Raw genomic sequence first — 26480 nt, forward strand, 5'->3', positions numbered from 1 at the left:
CCGTTTGTTTGTGTCCTCTCTGATTTTCTTGAACAGTGGTTTGTAGTTCTCCTTGAAGAGGTCCTCCACATCCCTTGTGAGCTGTATTCCTTGGTATTTTATTGTCTTTGTAACAATTGTGAATGGGAGTTCACTCATGACTTGGCTCTCTGCTTGTCTGTTGTTGGTATATAGGAATGCTTGTGATTTTTGCACATTGATTTTGTATCCTGAGACTTTGCTGAAGTTGCTTATCAGCTTAAGGAGCTTTTGGGCTAAGATGATGGGGATTTCTAGATATACAATCCTGTTATCTGCAAACAGAAGCAATTTGACCTCCTCTCTTCCTATTTGAATACAGTTTATGTCTTTCTCTTGCCTGATTGCCCTGGCCAGAACTTCCAATACTATGCTGAATAGGAGTGGTGAGAGAGGGCATCCTTGTCTTGTGCCAGTTTTCAAAGGGAATGCTTCCAGCTTTTGCCCATTCAGTATGATGTTGGCTGTGGGTCCGTCATAAATGGCTCTTATTATTTTGAAATATGTTCCATCAATACCTAGTTTATTGAGAGTTTTTAGCATGAATTGAATTTTATTGAAGGTCTTTTCTGCATCTATTGAGATAATTTTTTTGGAAATATTGAACATTTTATTAATGTTAAGTTTTGAAAGCTTCACATTTGGGATACACTAAGATATAGGACTACTGCTGCTTAAAGAAGTTATCCTTTAGCATTGGGTTGTTGGTTTAGGAGTTATGGAGCTTGGCTATTTTTTGCTAAGCATTCACAATCTGTAAATTCACAATCTTGGTCTAGGACTTGGCTCAGTAAAGTTAGGCTCTCATCTTCTTCCTCACCAAAATGCTTCTCAATGATGCTCAAAGCAGACTGGCCAATCTGACAGTTCTCATGCAGTTGTAAAGCCTCAATTCTATCGATCCCACCGAGTTCTTCTATCAGAAAACATAGGATTTCCTTCTCAGACCGTTTCTCTGCTGCCTGGAGGATGCAAGAGATTACATCGAGGATGATGAGAACAATTTTAACATCTGGGGCAATGAGCAGATTTGCCAGTGGCTCCAGGACCCCAGAATGGAAGATCAACTGATCCACGGTGACCCACATTGCAAAGTTAGCCACCGTCCAGACAGCCTCTTTCTGGACTTCAAATTCTCCATTTTTTTAGCAGAGCCACCAAGGGAGGCAAGACGTTGTAGGCAAGCAGCTGCTGGGTGTGGTAAGAAGGCCCTGCCACCACGTTGCTCAGGGCCCAGGCCGCCTCCTTCTGGATGGAGGGCTTGTTGTGCTGCAGGAGCTGGGGCAGCACGTTCAGCATGCCCACGTCAATGGCCATCTGCTTCTGCTCATCTGTGCCTGTGATAATGTTCCCCACGGTACAGAGAGAAGGGGTCCAGACATTGAGTTCTGAGCTGGTCATGAGCGCTACCAGCCTGGGCAGGACCCCTGTGTCAACCACTTGGCCGATGTGCTCTTTGCAGCCGTCTGTGAGGTAGGACAGTGACCAGCAGGCTTCTGAGAGAACCTCGCTGTCGTGGTGCTGCAGGAGTGACAGGGCCGGCAGCATCTGCTTCACTGCAGTTTCGCAAGGGTACGGGGTCTTTTTTAGGCATAGGTTCGACAAGGTCCACGTGATGTTCCACAGAAATGTGATTAGTAGGGTGGGTGAAATCAAGGTCAGCAGATGTGGGATGGCATTGCTTGAGATGACATTATCTCTGAACTCCAGGCCGTCACCGGGTATATTACCAAGAGCCCACATTGCCTGTTCACACACAGCCACGTTGTGGGAAGACAGGAGCTTGATCAAGGGCTGGATGGGTCCCCCTTCTATGACGGCTCAAATCTGCTTGGAATTCCCTGAAGCAATGTTGATCAGGGCCCAGGTGGCCTCAAACTGCAAGCAGGGGTAAAGTGATGACTTCAGGAACTCCACCATCCTGGGAATGAGGCCCGCTTCAATGATCAGTTTCAGAAGGGGGTTCTTTTCCTGGGATAGAATTTTCCTGGCTGTCTGGGTGGCCTGGAAACATAGGAATGAATCTGAGCTATTCACACCTTTGATTATTTCACCCAGAGTGAGGCTGACTGCCACCCCTTTGGCTGGTTTTTCGGAAGCTGTGTCAGGGCAGAAGCTGGTGATATTCCTTCTCTTTAAGATCTGTTCATCTTTCTTGGCTTTTCGGAGCTCCAGGCTGACCGCTATCCTCTGCTGTTGCCTCAGAGATGCATCTTTGCCTCGGTAATTAAATTTTCTTAGCCTGTTTTCTGGAGCGTCTTAAGGTCACTTTTTATCATTGGTTCTGTTTAGGTGATAAATTACGTTTATTGATTGGTGTATGTTGAACCAGCCTTGCATCCTAGGGATGAAGTCGACTGGATTGTGGTGCATAAGCTTTTTGATGTGCTGCTGGATTTGGTTTGCCAGTATTTTATTGAAGATTTTTGCATCAGTGTTCCTCAGGAATATTGGCCTTAAGTTTCCTTTTTTAGTTGTATCTCTGCCAGGTTTTGGTATCAGGACGATGCTGGCCTTATAAAATGAGTTAGGGAGAAGTGCATCCTTTTCAATGACATGGAATAGTTTCAGAAGGAATGGTAGCAGCTCCTTTTTGTACCTCAGTTAGAATTCAGCTGTGAATCCATCTGGTCCTGGGCTTGTTTTGGTTGGTAGGCTGTTAACTACCGCCACAGTTTCAGAGCTTGTTATTGGTTTATTCAGGGATTCGACTTCTTCCAGGTTTAGTCTTGGGAGGGTGCATGGGTCCAGGAATTTCTCCATTTCTTCAGATTTTCTAGTTTATTTGTGTAGAAGTGTTTATAGTATTCTCCGATGGTTGTTTGTATTTCTGTGGGGTCAGACAAATAGACCAATGGAACAGAATAGAGATCTCAGAAATAAGACCACACATGTACATCCATCTGATCTTTGACAAACCTGACAAAAACAAGCAATGGGAAAGGGATTCCCTATTTAATAAATGGTGCTAAGGAAAATTGGTTATCCATATGCAGAAAATTGAAACTGGACTCCTTCCTTACACCTTATACAAAAATTAACTCAAGATGGATTAAAGACTTAAATGTAAAACCAAAACTATAAAAACCCTAGGAGAAAATCTAGGCAATACCATTCAGGACATAGGCATGGGCAAAGATTTTATGACAAAAACATCAAAAGCAATTGCAACAAAAGTGAAAATTGACAAATGGGATCTAATTAAACTAAAGAGCTTCTGCACAGCAGAAGAAACTATCATCAGAGTGAATAGACAACCTATGGAATGGGAGAAAATTTTTGCAATCTATCCATTTGACAAAAGTCTAATATCCAGAATCTACAAGGAACTCAAACAAATCTGTGAGAAAAAACAACCCCATCAAAAACTGGAAAGGATATGAAAAGACACTTCTCCAAGAAGACATTTATGCAGCCAACAAACATACGAAAAAAAGCTCAACATCACTGATCATTAGAGAAATGCAAATCAAAGCCACAATGAGATACCACCTCACACTATTCAGAATGGCAATTATTAAAAAGTCAAGAAACAACAGATGCTGGCAAGGCTGTGGAGAAACAGGAACACTTTTACACTGTTGATGGGAATGTAAATTAGTTCAACCATTGTGGAAGACAATGTGATGATTCCTCAAAGACCTAGAACTAGAAATACCATTTGACCCAGTAATCCCATTACTGGTTATCTACCCAAAGGAATATAAATAATTCTATTATAAAGATACATGCATGTGTATGTTCATTGCAATGCTATTCACAATAGCAAAGACATGGAATCAACCCAAATGCCCATCAGTGATAGACTGGATGAAGGAAATGTGGGACATATACACCATGGAATACTATGCAGCCATACAAAGGAATGAGATCATGTCCTTTGCATGGATGTGGATGGAGCTGGAAGCCATTATCCTCAGCAAACTAACACAGGAACAGAAAACCAGACACCTCATGTTTTCACTTATAAGTGGGAGCTGAGAAATGAGAACACATGCTCACAGCGAGGGGAACAACACACACTGGGGTCTGTAGGGGAGCGAGGGGAGGGAGAGCATCAGGATAAATAGCTAGTGAATGCAGGGCTTAATATTTAGGTGACGGGTTGATAGGTGCAGCAAACCACCACAGCACATGTTTACCTATGTAGCAAACCTGCGCGTCCTGTACAGGTATCCTGGAACTTAAAATTAAATAAAATTAAAGAAAGCAGAATTTTAAAACTTTGATGAAGTCTAATTTGTTAATTGTTTAAATGGTTCATGCTTCTTCTTTCCCACCATGAATTTTTGCTATATCAAGAGTGTAGAGATTTTCTTCCATGTTTTCTCCTGGAAATTTTGTAATTTTTGCTTGTTTAGGTCTTCTCTAATATAAGTACTTAAGGCTATACATTATGTTCTAAGCTCTGCGTTAGTCTTATCCCACATATTTTGATGTTACCATTACCATTCCATTTAAAATATTTTCTGATTTTCTTTCTGATGTTTTCTTTGACCCATGCATTATTAAGAGGTATATTGTTTAATTTCTAAATGTTTGGGAATTTTCCTTATATCTTCCTGTTATTGATTTCCAATTTAATTATCTTGTAACAGAACATACTGTATATAATTTCAATCCAATTAAATTTCCCTGTGGCCCAGAAAATGGTCTATTTTGGTGACTATTGTGAATGCACTTGAAAAGGATGTTTATTCTTTTTTTGAATGGTATATTCTATACATTTATCAATTGGGTCCAGTTGGTTGTATTTTTCAAGTCTTCTATGTCTGTACTGATTTTTTTGTGTTCTTGTTTTATTAATTAATGAAAAAACACTGTTGAAGCTCCCAATTGTATTTGTGGATTTATTTGTCCTTTCAGTTCTGTCAGCTTTTTCCTTGGATATTTTGAATCCCTGTTACAGGATGCATACACATTTAGGACTGTTATATCTTTTTGATAAATTTACCCCTTTATCATTATGAAATTTACCTCCTATTCCTGGTAATATTCCTTATTCCGAACTATACTTTGTCTGACGTTATCCATTCCAGTTTTTTTTTTACAATGAATTTTTGCAGAGTATATCTTATTTTGTCCTTTTATCTGTAATCCACTTGTTGTAGTCCACTCTGGTAATCTCTGCCTTTTAATTAGAAAGTTCAGACCATTTGCATTTAATGTGATAATTGCTATGGTTGAATTTAAAACTACTACTTTGATACCTGTTTTTTATTTGCCCCATCTGTTCTTTGTTCCTTTTTTTTCCTCTTATTTTTGTTTGGGGGTGGGGGTCAGTTGGGCATTTTATAATACTTCTGTTTATCTCCACCATTACTTATTAGTTATACTTAGGTTTTTGCTTTTGTGTTTTTAAAGGTTATTTTTGATTCTTGAATGTGCACCCTTTGCTTATCAACTTCTACTGTGGGTGACAGGGTTTGCTACCTTTCCCCCAGTGACTTAAGGCCTTTTTTCCACAGAAGAGGAGCCAGATGGGTTTTGTGCCTTTTTCACCCTACTGACGGAGGCCCTCTTCTCCCACCCTGCCCCAAATATTTCTCATGTCCACTTGTAATTCTTCTCCACACACCCCCATTGGAGGTATGTGGAGAAGAACTGCAAGTGGACATAAACTTCCCTCATGTCTGAAACTCCCAGGGGCTCTATGATGTCCCACTAGCCCAAACGAGGCCTAGCAACTTAAAATTTTTACCTGAATTCATCTTACCCACTTTGATGATGCTCAGTGTCTCTTCCGACAATACTCTGCCACAATTAAGCCAATGCTTGTCTCATCTTGGAGGCTCCTGTCTTTCCTTGGCTTTCAGTCTATTTGGTTGCTCTTTATATCAGCTCTCTAATGAGATGAAGAAATATTCTGATTCTGTAGTTCATACGTTTTTCTTATACTTGGGGCAGGAATGATACGTTCCCAGCTAAATACTAGGCAGAAACAAAACTCTTGCAATAAGCTTTTATTCAGGCATTAGTTGTGGAAAAGCTGAGAAGCCAAACAGGGGTTGGTGAGCAACTCAGAGACTAGCAACATTAGATAGATTAGGCTGGAGGGAAAAAGAGAAGAGATACTGGTGAGCCCAGTAGCTAGGTTAATCTTGCAGAACCTAGGACCATAGAAGCTTGTCTGTCAGGAGCTGGAGCCATGGAAGAAACATAGACATTACTTAATATGTCACCCGAGGCATAGAAGGAAGGAGGAAAATATCCTGTCTTTTCCTCTTCACATTCAGTTTCCTGACAGTGTTTCCCATTAGTCAAACAAGCTATCTCCAACAGACGTGGCAACTTGGAGAATATAGCATGCAGACAACAGATAACACCCTTATTAGAAGAGAGCAGGAAAAAGATAAAACATAGAGCTGTGGCCAGTCACACTAAGACTAGCACAGGTGTTTATCCTGTATTTCTGAATAATGTGTTTATGTTTCCCCATATTGATTTTCCAATTTTAGACATTATCTATTATTGACTTCCTGACATAGAAAATTCGGTTCTCTTCCGCTACTTCTCTCTTATCAACTCTAAACTTCCTCTATCTTGCAAATATTATTTATGTTGCAAATTTCTGTCTAAAAATAACGAATGCTAAATTATTATAAGTACGTATGTAGATGTTGTCCACAGCTGAATAATATAATATAGTATATTAAAATATTGTTTTAGCTAGGTGCAGTGGCTCATGCCTGTAATCCCAGTATTTTGGGAGGCCAAGGCAGGAGGACTGCTTGTGCCCAAAAGTTTGAGGCTAGCCTGGGCAACACAGTGAGATCCCATTTCTACAAAAAATAATAATAATAAAAAAATTAGCCAGGCATGATGACATGTGCCTGTGGTCCCAGCTACTTGAGAGGTTGATGTGGGAGGATCACATGAGCCTGGGAGGTCAAGGCTGCAGTGAGCTGTGATCATGCCACTTGTACTTCAGCCTGGATGACAGAGTGAGACTGTGCCTCAAAATAGAAGTTGCTTTAATGTGGTAAAATGCACATAATATAAAACTTACCATCTTAATCATTTTTAAGTGTACACTTCAGTAGGTTAAGTATATTCAGTTTGTTGTCCAACAAATTTCCAGAATTTTTTCATACCTATTAAACGACTTCCCGTTTTCCCCTCCCCTGAGCCCATGGGAACCAGCATTCTACTTTCTATTTTTTTGAGTTTGACTTCCCTACAGATATCTCATATAAGTTGAGTCATATGGTTTTTGCCTTTTTGTGACTGGCTTATTTCACTTAATTAATGTCCTCAAGATTCATCCATGTTGTAGCACGTGTCAGAATTTCCTTCCTTTCTAAGGCTTAATAATATTTCGTTGTATTACATACCATATTTTGTTCATTCATCCATAAATGGATGTTTGGATTGCTTTTACTTTTTGGTTATCATGAATAAGGCTGTTATGAACATGGGTGTATAAATATCTCTGAGACCCTAATTTCAAATCTTTTTGCTAAATATCCAGAAGTAGAGTTTCTGATTTATATGGTATTTCTATTTTTAATTTTTTGAGGAACTATCATACTGTTTTTCATAGCAGCTGTACCATTTTACCACCAAAAGTTCACAAGAGTTCAAATGTCTCCACATCCTCACCAATATCTATTTTCTTTTTTTTTTTCAATAGCAGCCATTCTAATGAGTGGGAGGCAACACACTGTGGCTTTGATTTTCATTTCCAAAATTATTAATGACATTGAGCATCTTTTCATATGCTTATTGGCCATTTGTATATCTTATTTGGAGAAATATCTATTCAATTCCTTTGCTGGGCTTTTCTATTTCTGCAAAAAAACATCATTGGGATTTTGATAGGAATTGCGTTGAATCTGTAGATCGCTTTGTAGAGTATTGACATCTTATTATATTAAGGCTTCCAATCCATAAACACAGGATATCTTTCCATTTACTTGTGTCTGCCTTAATTTCTTTCAGTGACATTTTGTAATTTTCAGTGTGCAAGTCTTTTGGTTATTCTGAATATTTTATTCTTTTTGATTCTATCATAAATGGGATTACTTTCTTAATTTCCTTTTCAGATTATTCATTGTTAGTGTGTAGAAATATAGCTAATTTTTTTCGTGTTTTGATTTTGAATCCTGTAACTTTGTTGAATTTGTTTATTATTTCTAACAGGTTTTTTTGTGGAATCCTTAAGATATTCTACATACAATATTCTGTTGTTTATGAATAGAGATAATTTTAATTCTTCTTTTTGGATGCCTTTTATTTCTTTTTCTTGACTAATTGCTCTGGCTAAGACTTCTAGTACTATGTTGAACAGAAGTGTTGAAAGTGAGCATTCTTGTCTAGTTCCTGATCTTGCAGGAAAGCTTTCAGTCTTTCACCTTGACTATGATAGCTGTGGACTTTTCCTATGTGGCCTTTATTGTGTTGAGGTAGTTTTCTTCTATTCTTGCTTTGTTGAGTGATTTTTTTTTCATCCTTAAAGGGTACTGAATTTTACTAAATACACATTCCAATTTTTTAAAGACAATTTTTTTTTACTCTGAAGTTTAAAATTGTTTGCTTGATTTTCTATGTACCTATCACCAATTTTTAATCCCTAGATACTCCAACAGATCAATAAATTACTTATCAAAACAATCAAACACATCAGGTAATCTATCAATTAATTTTTTCCCCTGGTGACTTTGCCTCTGATGCCCTCTATTCTCTAGGCAGAACTGATTGCTCTGAAGGCTGAGACCTCAGCTATTATGCTGGGACTTCATTTTAGCAGCTTCCAGAGAATTCTTTTTGCCTGTCACCTATTTGCATCTCCTGTTTCCTCTATCCCCTATCTTATTCTTGATTTTGATAGAGCATAATTTATAGTAACTTTATTATTCATGATGGGTAGTTTGGTCGGGCACAGAATTTCAGGTTGAAAATACCTTTCCCTCAATATTTTGAAGACATCAGTCTCTTCTAGCTTCCAAAGATAAGTCTTAGACATTGTCTGATGTTTGGGCAGTTTACTCTGGAAGTGCTCTTACAAGACAGGTAGCGGGAGCAGGCTGGTGGCATGGGCCAGATAGAGTCAGGAGTCAGATGACTGGGAGAGTCTCCATCTGGGGACCATTTTCAGAGTTTGGGGGATTCTTTCTCCTTTTTCATAACTGTATTCAGTCCAGGTCAGTTGCCAGGTGTTTCTTTTATAAAGGAAGTATTAGCTATTCTTGTGAGGGTAAACATTGTTTTAAGGTTGCATCTATGTTGAGTGGTCTTGTCCCTAGGGCAACCAGCATTTTTAGGTCTCATTGTCATACAGACCCAGTAATTCCCAGGCCGTGGTTGGAAATCTTAGGCCAGGTTGCACCATACTGCTAAGTGAACATATAGTGTAGACCCTGTGAGGTATTTGAGAGGGCCTTTTGGCCATCATTAATCTTATAGCAACAATATGTCTTTTTTTAATTAAAGTTTTAGGGTACATGTGCACAACGTGCAGGTTTGTTACATATGTATACATGTGCCATGTATACATGTGCTGCACCCATTAACTAGTCATTTAACATTAGGTATATCTCCTAATGCAATCCCTTCCCCCTCCGCCCACCCCACAACAGGCCCCGGTGTGTGATATTCCCCTTCTATGTCCATGTGTTCTCATTGTTCAATTCCCACCTATGAGTGAGAACATGCGGTGTTTGGTTTTTTGTCCTTGCCATAGCTTGCTGAGAATGATGGTTCTTATAGTATGCTACACGGTGTAACTTTGAGATGTCTAATGATACACTGATGCGAACCATTTTCTTCTATCTGAAAATTTTAGGTCTTTTCTTTCTCCCCTGCGTGCTGAAGTATTACCATAATGTGCCTTGGTGAGAGTCATTTTTGTTCATTTTGCTGTGTACCGTGTGGACCTTTTCAAACTGGCGCTCATGTCCTTCAGGTCTGGGATGTTTTTACATGCGTGTTATTTTTTGAAGATATTCTCTTGCCCATTTCTTCTGTTTTCTTTTTCTGGAACTCTTAATAATTAAATCGGATGCTGAACTTCCTCTAACTTTCTTTTTTTCCTACCACTGTTTTCTATCTCTTTGTCTTTTTTGCTTTTACTTTCTAGGAGATTTCCTTAACTTTATCTTCTAATTGTGGGATTTAATTTAAAAATTATATATCTGTACTTTAATTTTAAAAAGCTTCTTTTCTTGAAATGTCCCTTTTTAAATTGACTTCTGTTTTTATGAAGGTAATGCTTTATTATCTCACTGATTTTTGCCCCCAGTCTAATGCCTTAAATTTATTTTTCTTATATTTTTACTGACTAGGCCTGCTAATACAATATTTTTATTATTATTATTAATTTTTAATTAACAAAATTATATATATTTATGTCTACAATATGTTTTGAAATATATGTACACTAAGGAATGGCTAAATTTAGATAATTAACATGTGCATTTCTCACATGCATTTTTGTGTGCAATGAGGGCACTTAAAATCTGCTTAAAATTAGTAATCAAGTGTACAATATATTGTTATTCATTATAGTCACAATGTTGTACAATAGAGCTCTTGAACTCATGCTTCCTAACTGAAATTTTATATTCTTTGACCAACATCTCTCTAAACCCTTATCTCTCCACACTCCCAGCCCCTCGTAACTACTATTCTACTCTGCTTCTATAAGCTCAACTTTTTAGATTCCTGTAAGTGAAATCATGTGGTATTTGTCATTCTGTGCCTGATTTAGCATCACGCCCTCCAGATTCATCTGTATTCAAGTACCTGTTCTTCTTCATGCTCTGACTGAATGGGCTAGTGGAGTTCACTGGAGTCCTATCTATTCCTTATAAAGATTGTCGGACAATCCTCTTGCTTTCAGACCAACTTAAACTATTGGACTCAGTGATATCTGGTTTATTCAATTCTTTTTTTTTTTTTAAATCAGGGTTGTTATTAGGCCTTCTCAAAATAGAGAAGCCTTGGGCTGTCCTACACTTCAAGCACTGACACCACCTCATATACCAATGATACTAAAAACACCAAGTCCCCAAGCCCAACACATGATATGGCTACACAGAGTAGAAAATACTAAGGAAGAGTTTAAATATTCAATTCTCAATTTTATCAGGGTAAAACACATGATTTGACTCAGGGGAATTCTGTTTCTCAGCAATAAATTTCAGGAAAAACACAGCAACAAACTAAAATAATTATCCCTAGCAAGAGCTGTAGTTCTGCATCCATAGACCTTTCCAACTTCCCCTTGCCAGCTCAGAACTTCCTGTAGTTGGGTAGGAACTTCAGTTCACCTTTCTAAAGCAACATTCTTGTATAAGCTATGATCTAAGCTTATACTTCCATAAGCCTGTCTTCACAGCCTTCACTAAGAGTTCCTGAAGTTCCTTCTGGATGGGAGCTTAACTCACATTGGAAGTCAGTCATACAGTACTAAACGACACTGTTTCAGTAAAAACACATCCAAACTATAAGGGCCTCTGTTAATCATTTGGCATTTTAAGAAAATGTAGCTTATTTTACGGTCTTAGGGGGAAAAAAAGCAAAAAATATAAGCACGTAGGCAGACTTAGACTGTTTTTACATGATTTTATAGCAAGTCAATTCTGATAAACTTTTGCATTTAATTGGAAAACAAGCAAGAAATTGAATATACTACTTATAGAGACACAATATGAAACAAAATACAAGGAAAACATCATTCAGAAGAAAGGGGTGCTTTCAATCTCAAGAGTGATCATCAGTTCAAAGAATTTGACAAACCATAAAAAAATTTTTATCTTTGCCCAGGAATCTTGAGAATTTTCAAGGTTCTGTAACTTCTTAACTGTTTGGCATATAATTAGCTTACTTCCTATTAGATATCCTATTATAGACTCAAGCTTCATCTCTCTTTGGTCTATGAGGCTGCTTCTCATTTATTGCTCTTCAGTTTCTAGATTTTGTTGATATCTCTCATATGCTGTCATTATTTCTCTTTTTTGTGGATTTATAGTTTTAAATTCCTTTTCCTTTTATTTTAGTGGGATTTCAGCAGGTAACAAGGAAAAAACAATTATACTCAGTCCACCAAGCTTACCCATAAATTTCTTCCTTTATTATTTTTTTTTTGCTAGAGGGTCTTCAACTATTTTTTTTTAATTTTATTATTATTATACTTTAAGTTTTAGGGTACCTGTGCACAATGTGCAGGTTTGTTACATATGTATACATGTGCCATGTTGGTGTGCTGCACCCATTAACTCGTCATTTAGCATTAGGTATATCCATAAATTTATTTTAATTAATAATTCATTTTAATTGAGAAAAATCAAAATAAAAGAAGTGATTAGTAAAGTTATAATTGGGTTAATTTATTTGCTGGGTAATTCAACTTAAAAAATAATTTTTTTATTAATAGTAAAGTGATGAGGAAAAATTAACATATTGCTTTAGCTATTAGATATTTCACTTTACATTTTCTTTTCATGATTTTAAAGATTATAATGACAACAAAAATTATAATACAAGGGAAAAATGCAGACTACAAATTTGTAAATACTGCTTGATCACACATATGTAAATCTTGAGTTTCAGGATGAAAAGATAGATTTTATGTTCCCTTTGTACGCCAATAAAAATAGTTACTATAAATATTCTTTACTTTTCATTTGTCATATTCACAGTGCTTTGATGTTTACCAGTGGTCATTTTGGGCCCATAAAATGGTAAGAAATAGCTCTGAATGGGAACATGGAAAAAGGAGAACAAAGAAATAGGCTAGACACCACAGAAAACTCTGGACTCCGAGATAGGCAAGCAGCTTTTGAAGTGGTCCTTGACAGTTTTCCTGGCGCTATAACTGGTCATGACTTTGGAATGTCTTTCTATTAGCAGAAGATGAGCATATTTGTAGTTGTAAATGGCAGACAGGCCATGTTGGGAGTGGGCATCTCTGGAACTGTGTATGTGGGAGGAAGGGTATTTTTTTCTCCTTGTAGTTTTTTGTGTTCTCCAAATTTTCTATAAAAATCATCTATTAACTGCCAGTGGAGAGTTCAAGAGATGTTCAATAGATGGGATCAACAGGATGCAGATGTGCGTAGGACATAAAGAAGAGGAAGAAGGACCCTGGGTTCTGGGCAGGCAAAGGATATAGTGCTCTAAACTGGCCAATGTAGTTCCTTCTAAGGGAGCTATCCCTGCTTCCAGTCCCTAACAGAAGAGAGGCCATAGGTGCACCTATGATCCCACCAGCCTTTGGCATAGTTGATTAGAATAGGTATGAGCTTTGGCCCAGAACTAAACTTTGACAAATTTCTTTGACACTCCTCTCTTTGAAAAGTGGATCTATCTCCCCCAACCTTGAATCTAAGCTGAGTTTATGAGCAGCTGACTGGTAAGAGTATGGTGGAAATGATGCCACGTGACTTACAAGACTACGTCAAAAAAGGCAATGCATCTTTCACTTGGCTCACTGGAACAGTCACATTGGAACCTTGAGCCACCGTGTAAGAATTTCTGTCATCTGAGGCCATCACCCTGAGATGAAGCCCAAAGTAGTGTACATGCAGAGACCCTGCAGTGAGCCCTTGAAACCTCAGAGGAAAGAGAGGTGCCTAGCCAGCCCCCAGCTGCTTCAGCAGTTATAGTCTTCCAGCTCCAGCCTTTGACTACAGCTATGTGGCAGACTCTGGACCAGAACTACCTGGCTGCATGCTTCTCAAATCCTTGACTCCCAGAAACAGGAAAAAAAAAAAAAATGATCATTGTTTTAAACTACTGAAGTGTGTAGTTTTGTGACACAGCTATAGGTAATTGACTTAGGGTACCAGAATATTTTCCAATTGTCTACTACCATGTAACAAACTATCCCAGAACTTAGGGTATAAAGCATGCATTTTATTGTGCCCACGCATGCTGTATATCAAGCATTCAGACAGGCACAATAACATGGCTTGTCGCTGCTCCACGATATCTGATGCATCCGCTGGAAAGACTCAAAGGCTGGGAGTGATCGACTGGGGACTGTTGTCCTCTGCAGATAGCTTTACTCACACATGTCTGGTGGTTGATGCTGGCTGTTTTCTGGGACCTCCGCTGGAACAGTCAGCCACAGCCCCTACCTGACCTCTTTGTGTGGCCTGGGCTTCTTCACAGCCGGTGGTTGGATTCCAAGAGCAAGCTGCTGGTGTCTTAAGGCCTAATCCTGGAAATCTGCACGCTGCCACTTCTGTTGTATTCACATAGTCCAGATTCCAGGGGAGGAGACATGAACCCTGTCTCTGGATGGGAGAAGTGTCAAAGATTTTTGTGTACCTTTTAAAAACTTTCACACATCCCATAGGCTAGGCAGTGATCTATAACATGGTCTGGCTCAAAAAGATGAACTGGGTTAATTATTTTCTCTTTTCAAAAATTTGAACTAAGGAATACAAAGGAACACTTTAGTTAGAAGTGGTGGGTAGAGGTGGAAAAATACCATGAAGTCAAGACAAGGCCATGGTAAGTCCAGGTTATAGAGAGTCAGGAACTATGAGAAAGCAAAACATCTACAGAGTAGAAATAAAATGAAGAGAAAAGGAGAAATGGAATAAAAGAAAATTCATATAGTCCTGGAGAGAGATCATGACAAGGCAGGGAACCTCTAGAATGCCCAACTCTTTCTGACAGTTCCTATTCAGTTCTCATTCATCTGTTGTTTTTGACACTGATCTTACTTTTCTTACCCATTTTTCTAGGTCACAGTCAATAACAATGCCCTACATGGCAATAGGACATGCTGAAATGAGCAGGGCTAGGCAGCAGGTTTCTTCAGTCCTCAGAATTTTTACTGACATGGTGAGAGCCACATTAGAGAGAAAGAGAAATAACTGTGTAAAGCAGTTGCTGCTGAGTAGCAAGAAAGAGCCGCTGTGTGCTTATTACTGCTTCTGCACTTTATTACAGGCTGGGAAGAGGTATAGGAAGTGGGAGCAAGAAGAGAAGATACTTCACTATTTCCAAATATGTACTGTTTTATAATGCACATTGAAATGGAAATGGATAACAGTATATATATGGTTTTATCCAACTGTAGGGATTATTTTGATAAATAAGAGAATGAACAAAATCTCAAAATACATTTGGCCAGTAGGTTTTCCCTGAAATTTGAGAACCCTTATCTGGTAGACATTAGCCACATGATTACTAAATTTAGTGGCATACTTGTGTGTGTGTGTGTGTGTGTGTGAGAGAGAGAGAGAGAGAGAGAGAGACAGAGTCTCGCTCCGTCACCCAGGTGGAGTGCAGTGGTGCGATCTTGGCTCACTGCACCCACTGCCTCCCGGGTTCAAGCGATTATCCAGCCTTGGCCTCTTGAGTAGCTGGGACTACAGGCATGCATAGTGGCATACTCTTTTAACAGAAATATTTGTTACCCAAGAAACTAGGGCCGAGCATGGTGGCTTATGCTCATAATCCTAGCACTTTGGGAGGCCCAGGCAGAAGGATTGCTTGAGCACAGGAGGTTGAGACTGTAGTAAGCTGTGATTGCAGCACTGGACTCCAGCCTGGGTGACAGAGTGAGACCTGACTCAAAGGAAAAAAAAAAAAAAAGGAACCAAGGAAGAAAGGAAGAAAAAAGAAAGAAACTAGCTGTTTTCCTGATATCTTAAATGGGGCATTTTGATTTTATCTACTGCTATATACTGATTTTCTCTTCTAAAGAAATAGTAGGCAGTCATTAAAGTACCACTGTCAAAAAGGTGTTGACGCCAGAGATATCATTATTTTATTAGAAGAGAGAATTCTGGGTTGCGAATAATACTGATATGTATATTTGTCTTACAGCGCTCGCACTTTCCTTCCTTCCTTCATTCCTTCCTTCTCTTCTTCTTTTTTTTTCCCTTTACCAAAGACTCACTTAAAATTCTGCCAATAAAGTAGTGTTTTGAGCTGCTCTTGCTATGACAGAGAGGATACAATGTGAAGTCAAGTCAGGCGAAGGTTGTACCTACTTACAAGGGTCATTCTTTGAAAAACACCTAGGTTTTTACTCTTTAATACTGTAACACACTAACATTTAATACCTATTGTAGTTATTTAACCTAATAACCGTACCAAAGATATAATGGATCTTTCTCCTGTAGGAGGAACATAGAATAATAATGCTTTAATTTTGTATGTCTCTGTTCTCTAATGGCAGGCTGTCATTTTCTATAATTTACCAGAGATTATGAACAATGTGTGTAGGCTGAGTGTAGTTGCTTAGTAACCACCTTTTAAAACTTTCTTAAATGTAATTGCCTCTCTGCCAGGGAAACACTGATTCAACAAATTTGCATTGAACCACTTAAGCAACTCAACACATTAAATATCCCTGTGCTTTTTATTTCAAATTATTTGCCTTTTAGATTCTGTTAAGGTAAGCCACCTTTGTTATGATCATTATTTCTCTTTGAACAAAGTGAGACTTCCAAATGATTATCTGTACATTGTTGTATTCCCTACTGTTTTTCTGTATCTCTGTTCTTATTGCTTTTTTAGAAACTTGCAAAAAATCATGAAAATCCCCAATTTCTCTCTGAATAATTCTAAATGCTTTCAAACACCACCAGTCTGGGGTTTGTTTAAACCTGTGTATCAAAATTTGCATCATGTGAATGTTCTCTTGGCTTCTGTCTCTGATTTCACCTCTTTCTGTTAATCAAGCATCTATATTGCTCTTAAGAAAATGTGAACTGCATGAGGACATCTTGCCCATAACTTCTCTTTTTATGGTTGTGTCCACCCATGTACACTGACTTGCAGGGGCAAAGGGTTAAAAGGTAGACTTCGGCGGAATATCTATTGTTGGTGTTTCAAATCATTAATTGCTTTGCCATTTCAAGTCCAACTTGTGTAGCTGCCCACATTTTCTCATTTGGCAGAAAGTTCTGTTGATGTAGGAATAGTTCACAGCTGATAACAAAGTTGACTTCCTCTTTGATTCTAAGTTTGAGGTGGATGTAAGATAGAAGAGACCAGAAATAGGTTTGAGGGACTGAAAAGCATGTTTGTATTTCTGTTCCCAACCTCCAGACTTAGTAAATGACCTCCAAGCTAGAGGAGAGGAGATTTTAGAGAAAGGAAAAAAGGAAATGAGAAGCAGTGTAATGATTGCACTCTCTGAACTCCACCTATTCGCCTGTCTCCACCCTATAAAATCTTCCTTAAGTCTCAGGATCCTAGAGAGGAAAGTCTCAGGTACGATCTAGAACAACAGCAAGATGGAGAAAAAAGCCCTGCTCCATGCCAGCTTACCAAAATGGGAGATGGTATTTATGAAAAAAAGTGAACCAGAGACAACACCCTCTCCTCAACTTTTCCCATGGATCTGGAATCCAGTTTTTCCTAGGGATCCAGTATGGGGACACAGAAGTTGTCTAAGAGTAGGAACTGGAAAGCCTCCCAGGAGGTCACCTATTGGTCTGAGAAGGTCTTCACTGAAAGAATGCTGCATGCTGCATGCACTTCCAGCCATGGTACAGATGGAGTGTGGAACTGAATCCAGAGGACTGGCAGCACCAGAAGGCAAAGAAGAGACTGTGGTCAAGAGCTCTGAGCCCTGCTCAAGGTCACATTGTATACCACTTGAACCAAGAGGGCAGGCAAGTTATATCTGTAGTAGACACTAGCAGAGACAGGACCTTAGAGCCTTAGAGTAGTTACATATATTCTACCAAGGCCACAATGCTCCCAAAGGCTTCCCTAGGACTCAGAAACTGCCCTGGGGAGAAGGATGAAGGAAGACAGAACATTCAGCTCACTAAAATTTAACCTGGTAAGTGACTTGATAACAAGTCAAGATTGATTGAGATGAGAATCACTGCTGGACTGAGAAATCTCAAAAGTGCTTGTTTTAAGTCGTCTGCCATTAGAAAGTCCACAGAAACACTTTAAGTTATATGAATAAAGCAACTGAACATGTTTGCACTGTTTAATTCATACCTGTGTGGGTCAGCCTGGTTGTGTCTCAAGACAGGAGGGGTTGGGGGATGTGTATAGGAAGGGACAGAGGAAGTGGTAAGTCTGAGTGTATTGGAATATATATGCTATATGGGACAGTCTGGTGATAGGATCAAGAACAGGCTACCTGGACACAAGCAGCTGTGGTTTGAATCCCGGCTCTATCAATTGCCAGTTTTGTGTTTTGAGGCAAATTATTCAATCTGCTGAATCTGACTTTACTCATCTGCAGAAATATGATAATATTCAACTCCATATGGTTGTTGTGAGGTTTTCAGATAATATGCATTAAATATTTGGCACATAGTGCCTAGAATATAATGACAATGTATCATATCCTGGGCCTCCAGTGCTCTTCCCTTCTCCCCACCCCCACCAGCCCCTTCTACCTCCCTGTATGCATGAAAGAAGTCTCTGAGTGGATAGAACTTTATGTTATTCACTTCTGTTTTCATAGTGTCTGGCACATAGTAGGTTCCCAATAAATAGTTGTTGAGTGAATAAGTTGGGGTAGAACTCTAGGAAGACAGCTGGGAGTATTAAAGCAGGTTCCACATGTGAGATAAGTCCCAAATGGAAGGATAAAGCTTAGTGGAGTGAATGGAAGAGCAGGTGGTTACAAATGCTAAGCTTCAGGAAAGTAGGTTTTGATCAGAGTGAGATAAACAGAACACAATTACACGTACACCTATTTACAATAGAAAAGGAACAGAAATCTATGGTCTGTATACACAAAAAATCCTGCGCTATAAAGGAATACCTTTATATTTAAAAAAAGACCACTGTATAGACCACTGTTTGTGTTTCCCAACAGTGTGGTATACATTCGTGGGGAAGTGCCCGTGTGTATGTTAGTGTGTATTTCTGAATGTGTATAAAACACTTGGCCTAGATTTTTCAATCTTACCTGAGCTTTTTGATCAATCTTTCTATCATCTATCTTATGCAAACTGAGTTTTTCTCTATTAAAAATGTAAATAGAATTTAACTACAACACAAGGTCAGTATTAATGCTTTATGATTCTTTGAGAGCTTGTAAAGATGAAGAAAGTGTTAAAAGATTTGAATTTGAAATTTCAAGATGACTGTAGGTTTTTAGAATACAATTAACCCTTAGACCTGGCTTGTTTATAAAATGACTAACAGACTTGACCTTGGAATAAGAGCAAACTCTTAAATGGTAATGGGATTAGGATATAGTATGCCTTTCCTCTTTTCTTTTCTTTTTTTTAAATAAGAAACCTTTAAAATCTCGTGTTTATAGTTTTTGTTATTTTTATCGTAACTTCTTAGAATGATGGCTAATGATTTTCTGTAGGAAGAATTTTGTATTTTTAATTTTTGAAGAGATTTAATATCTTTGACATGGTAAATGATGCTTTTTAATTCTGTTTTCCTTGAAAATCTTCATTCGATTTCATAGTTTTAGGTATATAAGGAATGTCCTACATACAAAATAATCTTCCCTAATATTATGACATTCTCATCAAGCTGTTCATAAGCAGATTTAGCAGATAAAAATTAGGTGTTAGACCAACAAATGACTACTAAGGACTTCTTTCTGTGCAGAATGATTTACTAAATCACAGATGCCCTGAATTAAAATGTATACACACACCGTTCCTGTGACTGGTGTGATCGTGTTTTTCACTTCTGAGGCAAGTTAATTTTCTATCAATTTGTTATATATTTGCAAAAAAATCACAAAATACTTATGTTTTTATTAGGATTTTAAGCTTTGAAACTATAGCTTCTTATTTTTTTCTAATCAACAACATGAAATTAGATTTGTGAGTAGACTATTGCTTTTCATTTTTAAGAACAAAATCACCAATTTGTTACTATGACTACCTAATGTCAAAGGTAGGTAGTGACTATCTAGGTCGGCTGTGTGGGTACGTATGTAACAAACCTGCATGTTGTGCACATGTACCCTAGAACTTAAAGTATAATAAAAAAAAATATATATATATATATAAATAAAAGAATTTACCAAGACAATTTTAGGTTAGGAAAGGCAGATTTATTAGAGAAAGTATGAAAATACATTGTAACGGTGCAACAAACAGGTCAGCACGAAAGGAGCTGACTGCAAGGAGACAAAGGCTTGCTGGGGATTTTATAGAATGGTGCTGTGCTGTGTGCTGAACAGGGCTTTGTACTAATAATGCCAGTGTTGCAGTGAGCTAACTTGGATTTTTCTATCAGCCAAGGGGCTGGTGATAAGTCGGGCACAGGAAGATTGTGAGTTATTTGCGCAGGAGGGCTATGTGTCCTGTATCATGAAGAAAGGCAGACTCATAGCTTATCTGCTTTCTCCTTTTGCTTTCCCCTGCTCCCACCAGCCTAACTCCTTTTCCCTAAATAGGACTCCACACCTAACACTTGTCAGAATTTAATCGTTAAATCCCAGGATGGCACACAAATTGGTATTCAGTTTTGATGGAGTCATTGGCTCCAGCTTCAGCTACACGGGATGACCCAGCAAAAGTCAGCAGAAATTATCATCTAACAGTAGCTCATTCTTTTTTAGTGGAATCTCTTAAAAGATTTTCATCAGCTAGATGATATTTTCAATATTAGCCACTAGCAGAACTGTTCTGCTACGTGCATAGGTGAGCTGTGTTCTGCTAGTAAATACAGAGTCCAATTTCTGAGTTTATGTATGTCTAAATCCAAAAGGCCATATTCTCTTCATAAGACCCCTTTGGGAAATAGCTGGTGTAGGCAGTTCCACTTCAGGCTAGGATGTGAAAAGATGTGGATGGCTTTTTCGCCCATGGTAACACCATGAAAAACCAAGACAACACACAATTCACATGTACCTATGAGATTTTTGAAGAGTGTTGGATGTAGGTAAGCCTTTACAAAGTGATTACAAGAAAGGAAAGTCCTTCATAAGTGAGCAGTATGCTGTGGCAACTTCTGGGTGGAAACGTTGGATTTTTTTTTTTTTTTTTTTTTTTTTGAGACGGAGTTTTGCTCTGTCACCCAGGCTGGAGTGCAGTGGTGCGATCTCGGCTCACTGCAAGCTCCGCCTCCTGGGTTCACGCCATTCTGCTTCCTCAGCCTCCCCAGCAGCTGGGACTACAGGCGCATGCCACCATGCCCAGCTAATTTTTATTTATTTATTTATTTTTTGTATTTTTAGTAGAGACAGGGTTTCACTGTCTTAGCCAGGATGGTCTCGATCTCCTGACCTCGTGATCCACCCGCCCTGGCCTCCCAAAGTGCTGGGATTATAGGCGTGAGCCACTGCACCCGGCCAAAACATTGGATCTTAATACAGGCAGGAGGAGGAGAAAGTGTCAAAACCCAAGAGACCTGACTGATTCCAACAGAAGCACTGGTGAAGGAGGGGACAGGTAAAAGTCAATTTACCACCATATGTTCTCACTCATAAGTGGGAGCTGATCAATGAGAACACATGGACACAGGGAGGGGAAAATCACACACCAGGGCCTGTTGGGTGGTGGGGTCCTAGGGGAGGGACAGCATTAGGAAAAATACCTAATATAGATGACGAGTTGATGGGTGCAGCAAACCACCATGGCACATGTGTACCTGTGTAACCTGCACGTTCTGCACATGTATCCTAGAACTTAATGTATAATAATAATTTAAAAAGTCAATTTACCCCAAGTTAAATAAATACACAAAAAATTATAAACTGATAAGAACAAAGATAAATTAAAAGTCCTTAAGGCTACCAGAAGGGGGAAAAAAGATGTAACACATGCAGACGAGAATTACGACTGACTTAACATAAGAAACAATGCAAGGTAAAAAGATAATGGAATGACATATTTAAAACACTACAAAAAACACTTTTCAATCTATAATTTCATATGTAATAAAAATATTCTTCAAACATAAAGGGAAAATGAAGACATTTTCAGAAAAATGAAAGCTGAGAGAATATTTCACCTATAGAGCTTCACTATAAGAACTGCCTTAGGCAAGTTTTCAGTTGAAGAGTACTGGTATCAGTAGAAAGCCTGGATCTACAATAATGAGTGAGGAGTGCCATAAAAATAAAATAAGTAATAAATATACAACAATTTAAAAACTTACCTTAGTTTTTGAAAGACATTTGACTTAGACAAAATTAGAATTAACACATAATAAATATATCAAAAAGAGAGGAAGTGATAAATAGAAATATACATACTGTCCCAAGTTCTTAATGCTATATGTGAAGAGATATAATATTAATTCCATGAAAACTGTGATAAGTTAAGGATGCATACAGCAACAACTGGAAATAAACTAAAGAGGGGGGTGGAGCCAAGATGGCCAAACAGGAACAGCTCCAGTCTACAGCTCCCAGCGTGAGCGATGCAGAAGACAGGTGATTTCTGCATTTCCAACTGAGGTACCAGGTTCATCTCACTGGGGAGTGTCAGAAAGTGGGTGCAGGACAGTGGGTGCAGTGCACCGAGTGTGAGCCAAAGCAGGGCGAGGCATTGCCTCATCCGGGAAGCACAAGGGGTCAGGGAATTCCCTTTCATAGTCAAAGAGAGGGGTGACAGATGGCACCTGGAAAATCAGGCCACTCCCACCCTAATACTGCACTTTTCCAATGGTCTTAGCAAATGGCACACCAGGAGATTATATCCTGCGCCTGGCTCAGAGGGTCCTCTGCCCATGGAGCCTCGCTCATTGCTAGCACAGCAGTCTGAGATCAAACTACAAGGCGGCAGTGAGGCTGGGGGAGGGGCGCCCACCATTGCCAAGGCTTGAGTAGGTAAACAAAGCAGCCAGGAAGCTTGAACTGGGTGGAGCCCACCACAGCTCAAGGAGGCCTGCCTGCCTCTCTAGACGCCACCTCTGGGGGCAGGGCACAGCCAAACAAAAGGCAGCAGAATCCTCTGCAGACTTCTATGTCCCTGTCTGACAGCTTTGAAGAGAGTAGTGGTTCTCCCAGCATGCAGCTGGAGATCTGAGAACGGACAGACTGCCTCCTCAAGTGGGTCCCTGACCCCCAAGTAGCCTAACTGGAAGGCACCCCCCAGTAGGGGCATACTGACACCTCACATGGCCGGGTACTCCTCTGAGACAAAACTTCCAGAGGAACGATCAGGCAGCAACATTTGTTGTTCACCAATATCCACTGTTCTGCAGCCTCCGCTACTGATACCCAGACAAACAGGGTCTGGAGTGGACCTCCAGCAAACTCCAACAGACATGCAGCTGAGGGTCCTGACTGTTAGAATGAAAACTAACAAACAGAAAGGACATCCACACCAAAACCCCATCTGTACGTCACCATCATCAAAGACCAAAGGTAGATAAAACCACAAAGATGGGGAAAAAACAGAGCAGAAAAACTGGAAACTCTAAAAATCACAGTGCTTCTCCTCCTCCAAAGGAGCACAGCTCCTCACCAGCAATGGAACAAAGCTGGATGGAGAATGACTTTGACGAGTTGAGAGAAGAAGGCTTCAGACGATCAAACTACTCTGAGCTAAAGGAGGAAGTTTGAACCCATGGCAAAGAAGTTGAAAACCTTGAAAAAAAATTAGATGAATGGGTAACTAGAATAACCAATGCAGAGAAGTCCTTAAAGGACCTGATGGAACCGACAACCACGGCATGAGAACTACGTGACGAATGCACAAGCCTCAGTAGCCAATTCGAGCAACTGGAAGAAAGAGTATCAGTCATGGCAGTGATGGAAGATCAAATGAATGAAATGAAGCAAGAAGAGAAGTTTAGAGAAAAAAGAATAAAAAGAAATGAACAAAACCTCCAAGAAATATGGGACTATGTGAAAAGACCAAATCTATATCTGATTGGTGTACCTGAAAGTGATGGGGAGAATGGAACCAAGTTGGAAAACACTCTGCAGGATATTATCCAGGAGAACTTCCCCAATCTAGCAAGGCAGGCCAACATTCAAATTCAGGAAATACAGAGAACTCCACAAAGATACTCCTCGAGAAGAGCAACTCCAAGACACATAATTGTCAGATTCACCAAAGTTGAAATGAAGGAAAAAGTGTTAAGGGCAGCCAGAGAGAAAGGTTGGGTTACCCACAAAGGGAAACCCATCAGACTAACAGCTGATCTGTCGGCAGAAACTCTGCAAGCCAGAAGAGAGTGGGGGTGATATTCAACATTCTTAAAGAAAAGAATTTTCAACCCAGAATTTCATATCCAGCCAAACTAAGCTTCATAAGTGAAGGAGAAATAAAATACTTTATAGACAAGCAAATGCTGAGAGATTTTGTCACCACCAGGCCTGCCCTAAAAGAGCCCCTGAAGGAAGCACTAAACATGGAAAGGAGCAACTGGTACCAGCCACTGCAAAAACATACCAAATTGTAAAGACCATCAAGGCTAGGAAGAAACTGCATGAAGTAACGAGCAAAATAACCAGCTAACATCATAATGACAGGGTCAAATTCATACATAACAATATTAACCTTAAATGTAAATGGGCTAAATGCTCCAATTAAAAGACACAGACTGGCAAATTGGGTAAAGAGTCAAGATCCATCAGTGTGCTGTATTCAGGAAACCCATCTCATGTGCAGAGACACGCATAGGCTCAAAATAAAGGGATGGAGGAAGATCTACCAAGCAAATGAAAAACAAAAAAAGGCAGGGGCTGCAATTCTAGTCTCTGATAAAATAGACTTTAAATCAACAAAGATCAAAAGAGACAAAGAAGGCCATTACATAATGGTAAAGGGATCAATTCAACAAGAAGAGCTAACTATCATAAATATATATGCAGCCAATACTGGAGCACGGAGATCCATAAAGCAAGTCCTTAGAGACCTAGAAAGAGACTTACACTCCCAGGCAATAATAATGGGAGACTTTAAGACCCCACTGTCAACATTAGACAGATCAACAAGAGAGAAAATTAACAAGGATATCCAGGAATTGAACTCAGCTCTGCACAAAGCAGACCTAATAGACATCTACAGAACTCTCCACCCCAAATCAACAGAATATACATTCTTCTCAGCACCACACTGCACTTATTCCAAAATTGACCACATAGTTGGAAGTAAAGCACTCCTCAGCAAATGTAAAAGAACAGTAATTATAACAAACTGTCTCTCAGTTTGTTATATATATCAGCAATCAAACTAGAACTCAAGATTAAGAAACTCACTCAAAACCACTCAACTACATGGAAACTGAACAACCTGCTCCTGAATGAGTACTGGGTACATAATGAAATGAAGGCAGAAATAAAGATGTTCTTTGAAACCAGCGAGAACAAAGACAAAACATACCAAAATCTCTGGGACACATTTAAAGCAGTGTGTAGAGGGAAATTTATAGCACTAAACACCCACAAGAGAAAGCAGGAAAGATCTAAAATTGACAACCTAACATCACAATTAAAAGAACTAGAGAAGCAAGAGCAAACACATTCAAAAGCTAGCAGAAGGCAAGAAATAACTAAGCTCAGAGCAGAACTGAAGGAGATAAGAGTCACAAAAAACCCTTCAAAAAATTAATGAATCCAGGAGCTGGTTTTTTGAAAAGATCAACAAAATTGATAGACCACTAGCAAGACTAATGAAGAAGAAAAGAGAGAACAATCAAATAGATGCAATAAAAAATGATAAAGGGGATATCACCACCAATCCCACAGAAATACAAACTACCATCAGAGAATACTGTAAACACCTCTATGCAAATAAACTAGAAAATCTAGAAGAAATGGATAAATTCCTCGACACATGCACCCTCCCAAGACTAAACCAGGAAGAAGTTGAATCTCTGAATAGACCAATAACAGGCTCTGAAATTGTGGCAATAATTAATAACTTCCCAACCAAAACAAGTCCAGGACCAGATGGATTCACAGCCGAATTCTACCAGAGGTACAAGGAGGAGCTGGCACCATTCCTTCTGTAACTATTCCAATCAATAGAAAAAGAGGGAATCCTCCCTAACTCATTTTATGAGGCTAGCATCATCCTGATACCAAAGCCTGATAGAGACACAACAGAAAAAGAGAATTTTAGACCAATATCCCTGATGAACATTGGTGCAAAAATCCTCAATAAAATACTGGCAAACTGAATCCAGCAGCACGTCAAAAGGCTTATCCACCATGATCAAGTGGGCTTCATTCCTGGGATGCAAGACTGGTTCAACATATGCAAATCACTAAACATAATCCAGCATATAAACAGAACCAATGACAAAAACCACATGATTATCTCAATAGATGCAGAAAAGGCCTTTGACAAAATTGAACAAAGCTTCATGCCAAAAACTCTCAATAAATTAGGTATTGATGGGATGTATCTCAAAATAATAAGAGCTATCTATGACAAACCCACAGCCATTATCATACTGAATGGGCAAAAACTGGAAGAATTCCCTTTGAAAACTGGCACAAGACAGGGATGCCCTCTCTCACCACTCCTATTCAACATAGTGTTGGAAGTTCTGGCCAGGGCAATCAGGCAGGAGAAGGAAATAAAGGGTATTCAATTAGGAAAAGAGGAAGTCAAATCATCTCTGTTTGCAGATGACATGATTGT

General features: G+C 39.0%; 1 protein-coding gene across 1 annotated transcript in view; it reads right to left on the reverse strand.

Moving 5' to 3' along the window:
* Positions 1-734: 734 nt before the first annotated feature.
* LOC100602409 (importin subunit alpha-8-like) overlaps positions 735-26480 on the reverse strand; it is a 65048-nt gene continuing 39302 nt past the window's right edge. The window contains 2 exon segments of the mRNA XM_012497079.2: positions 735-1163; positions 1165-2276. Of these exon segments, the coding sequence (XP_012352533.2) occupies positions 735-1163; positions 1165-2276 (1541 nt within the window).

Source organism: Nomascus leucogenys, chromosome 18, assembly GCF_006542625.1.
Source record: "Nomascus leucogenys isolate Asia chromosome 18, Asia_NLE_v1, whole genome shotgun sequence".
Taxonomy (NCBI): Eukaryota; Metazoa; Chordata; class Mammalia; order Primates; family Hylobatidae; genus Nomascus; species Nomascus leucogenys.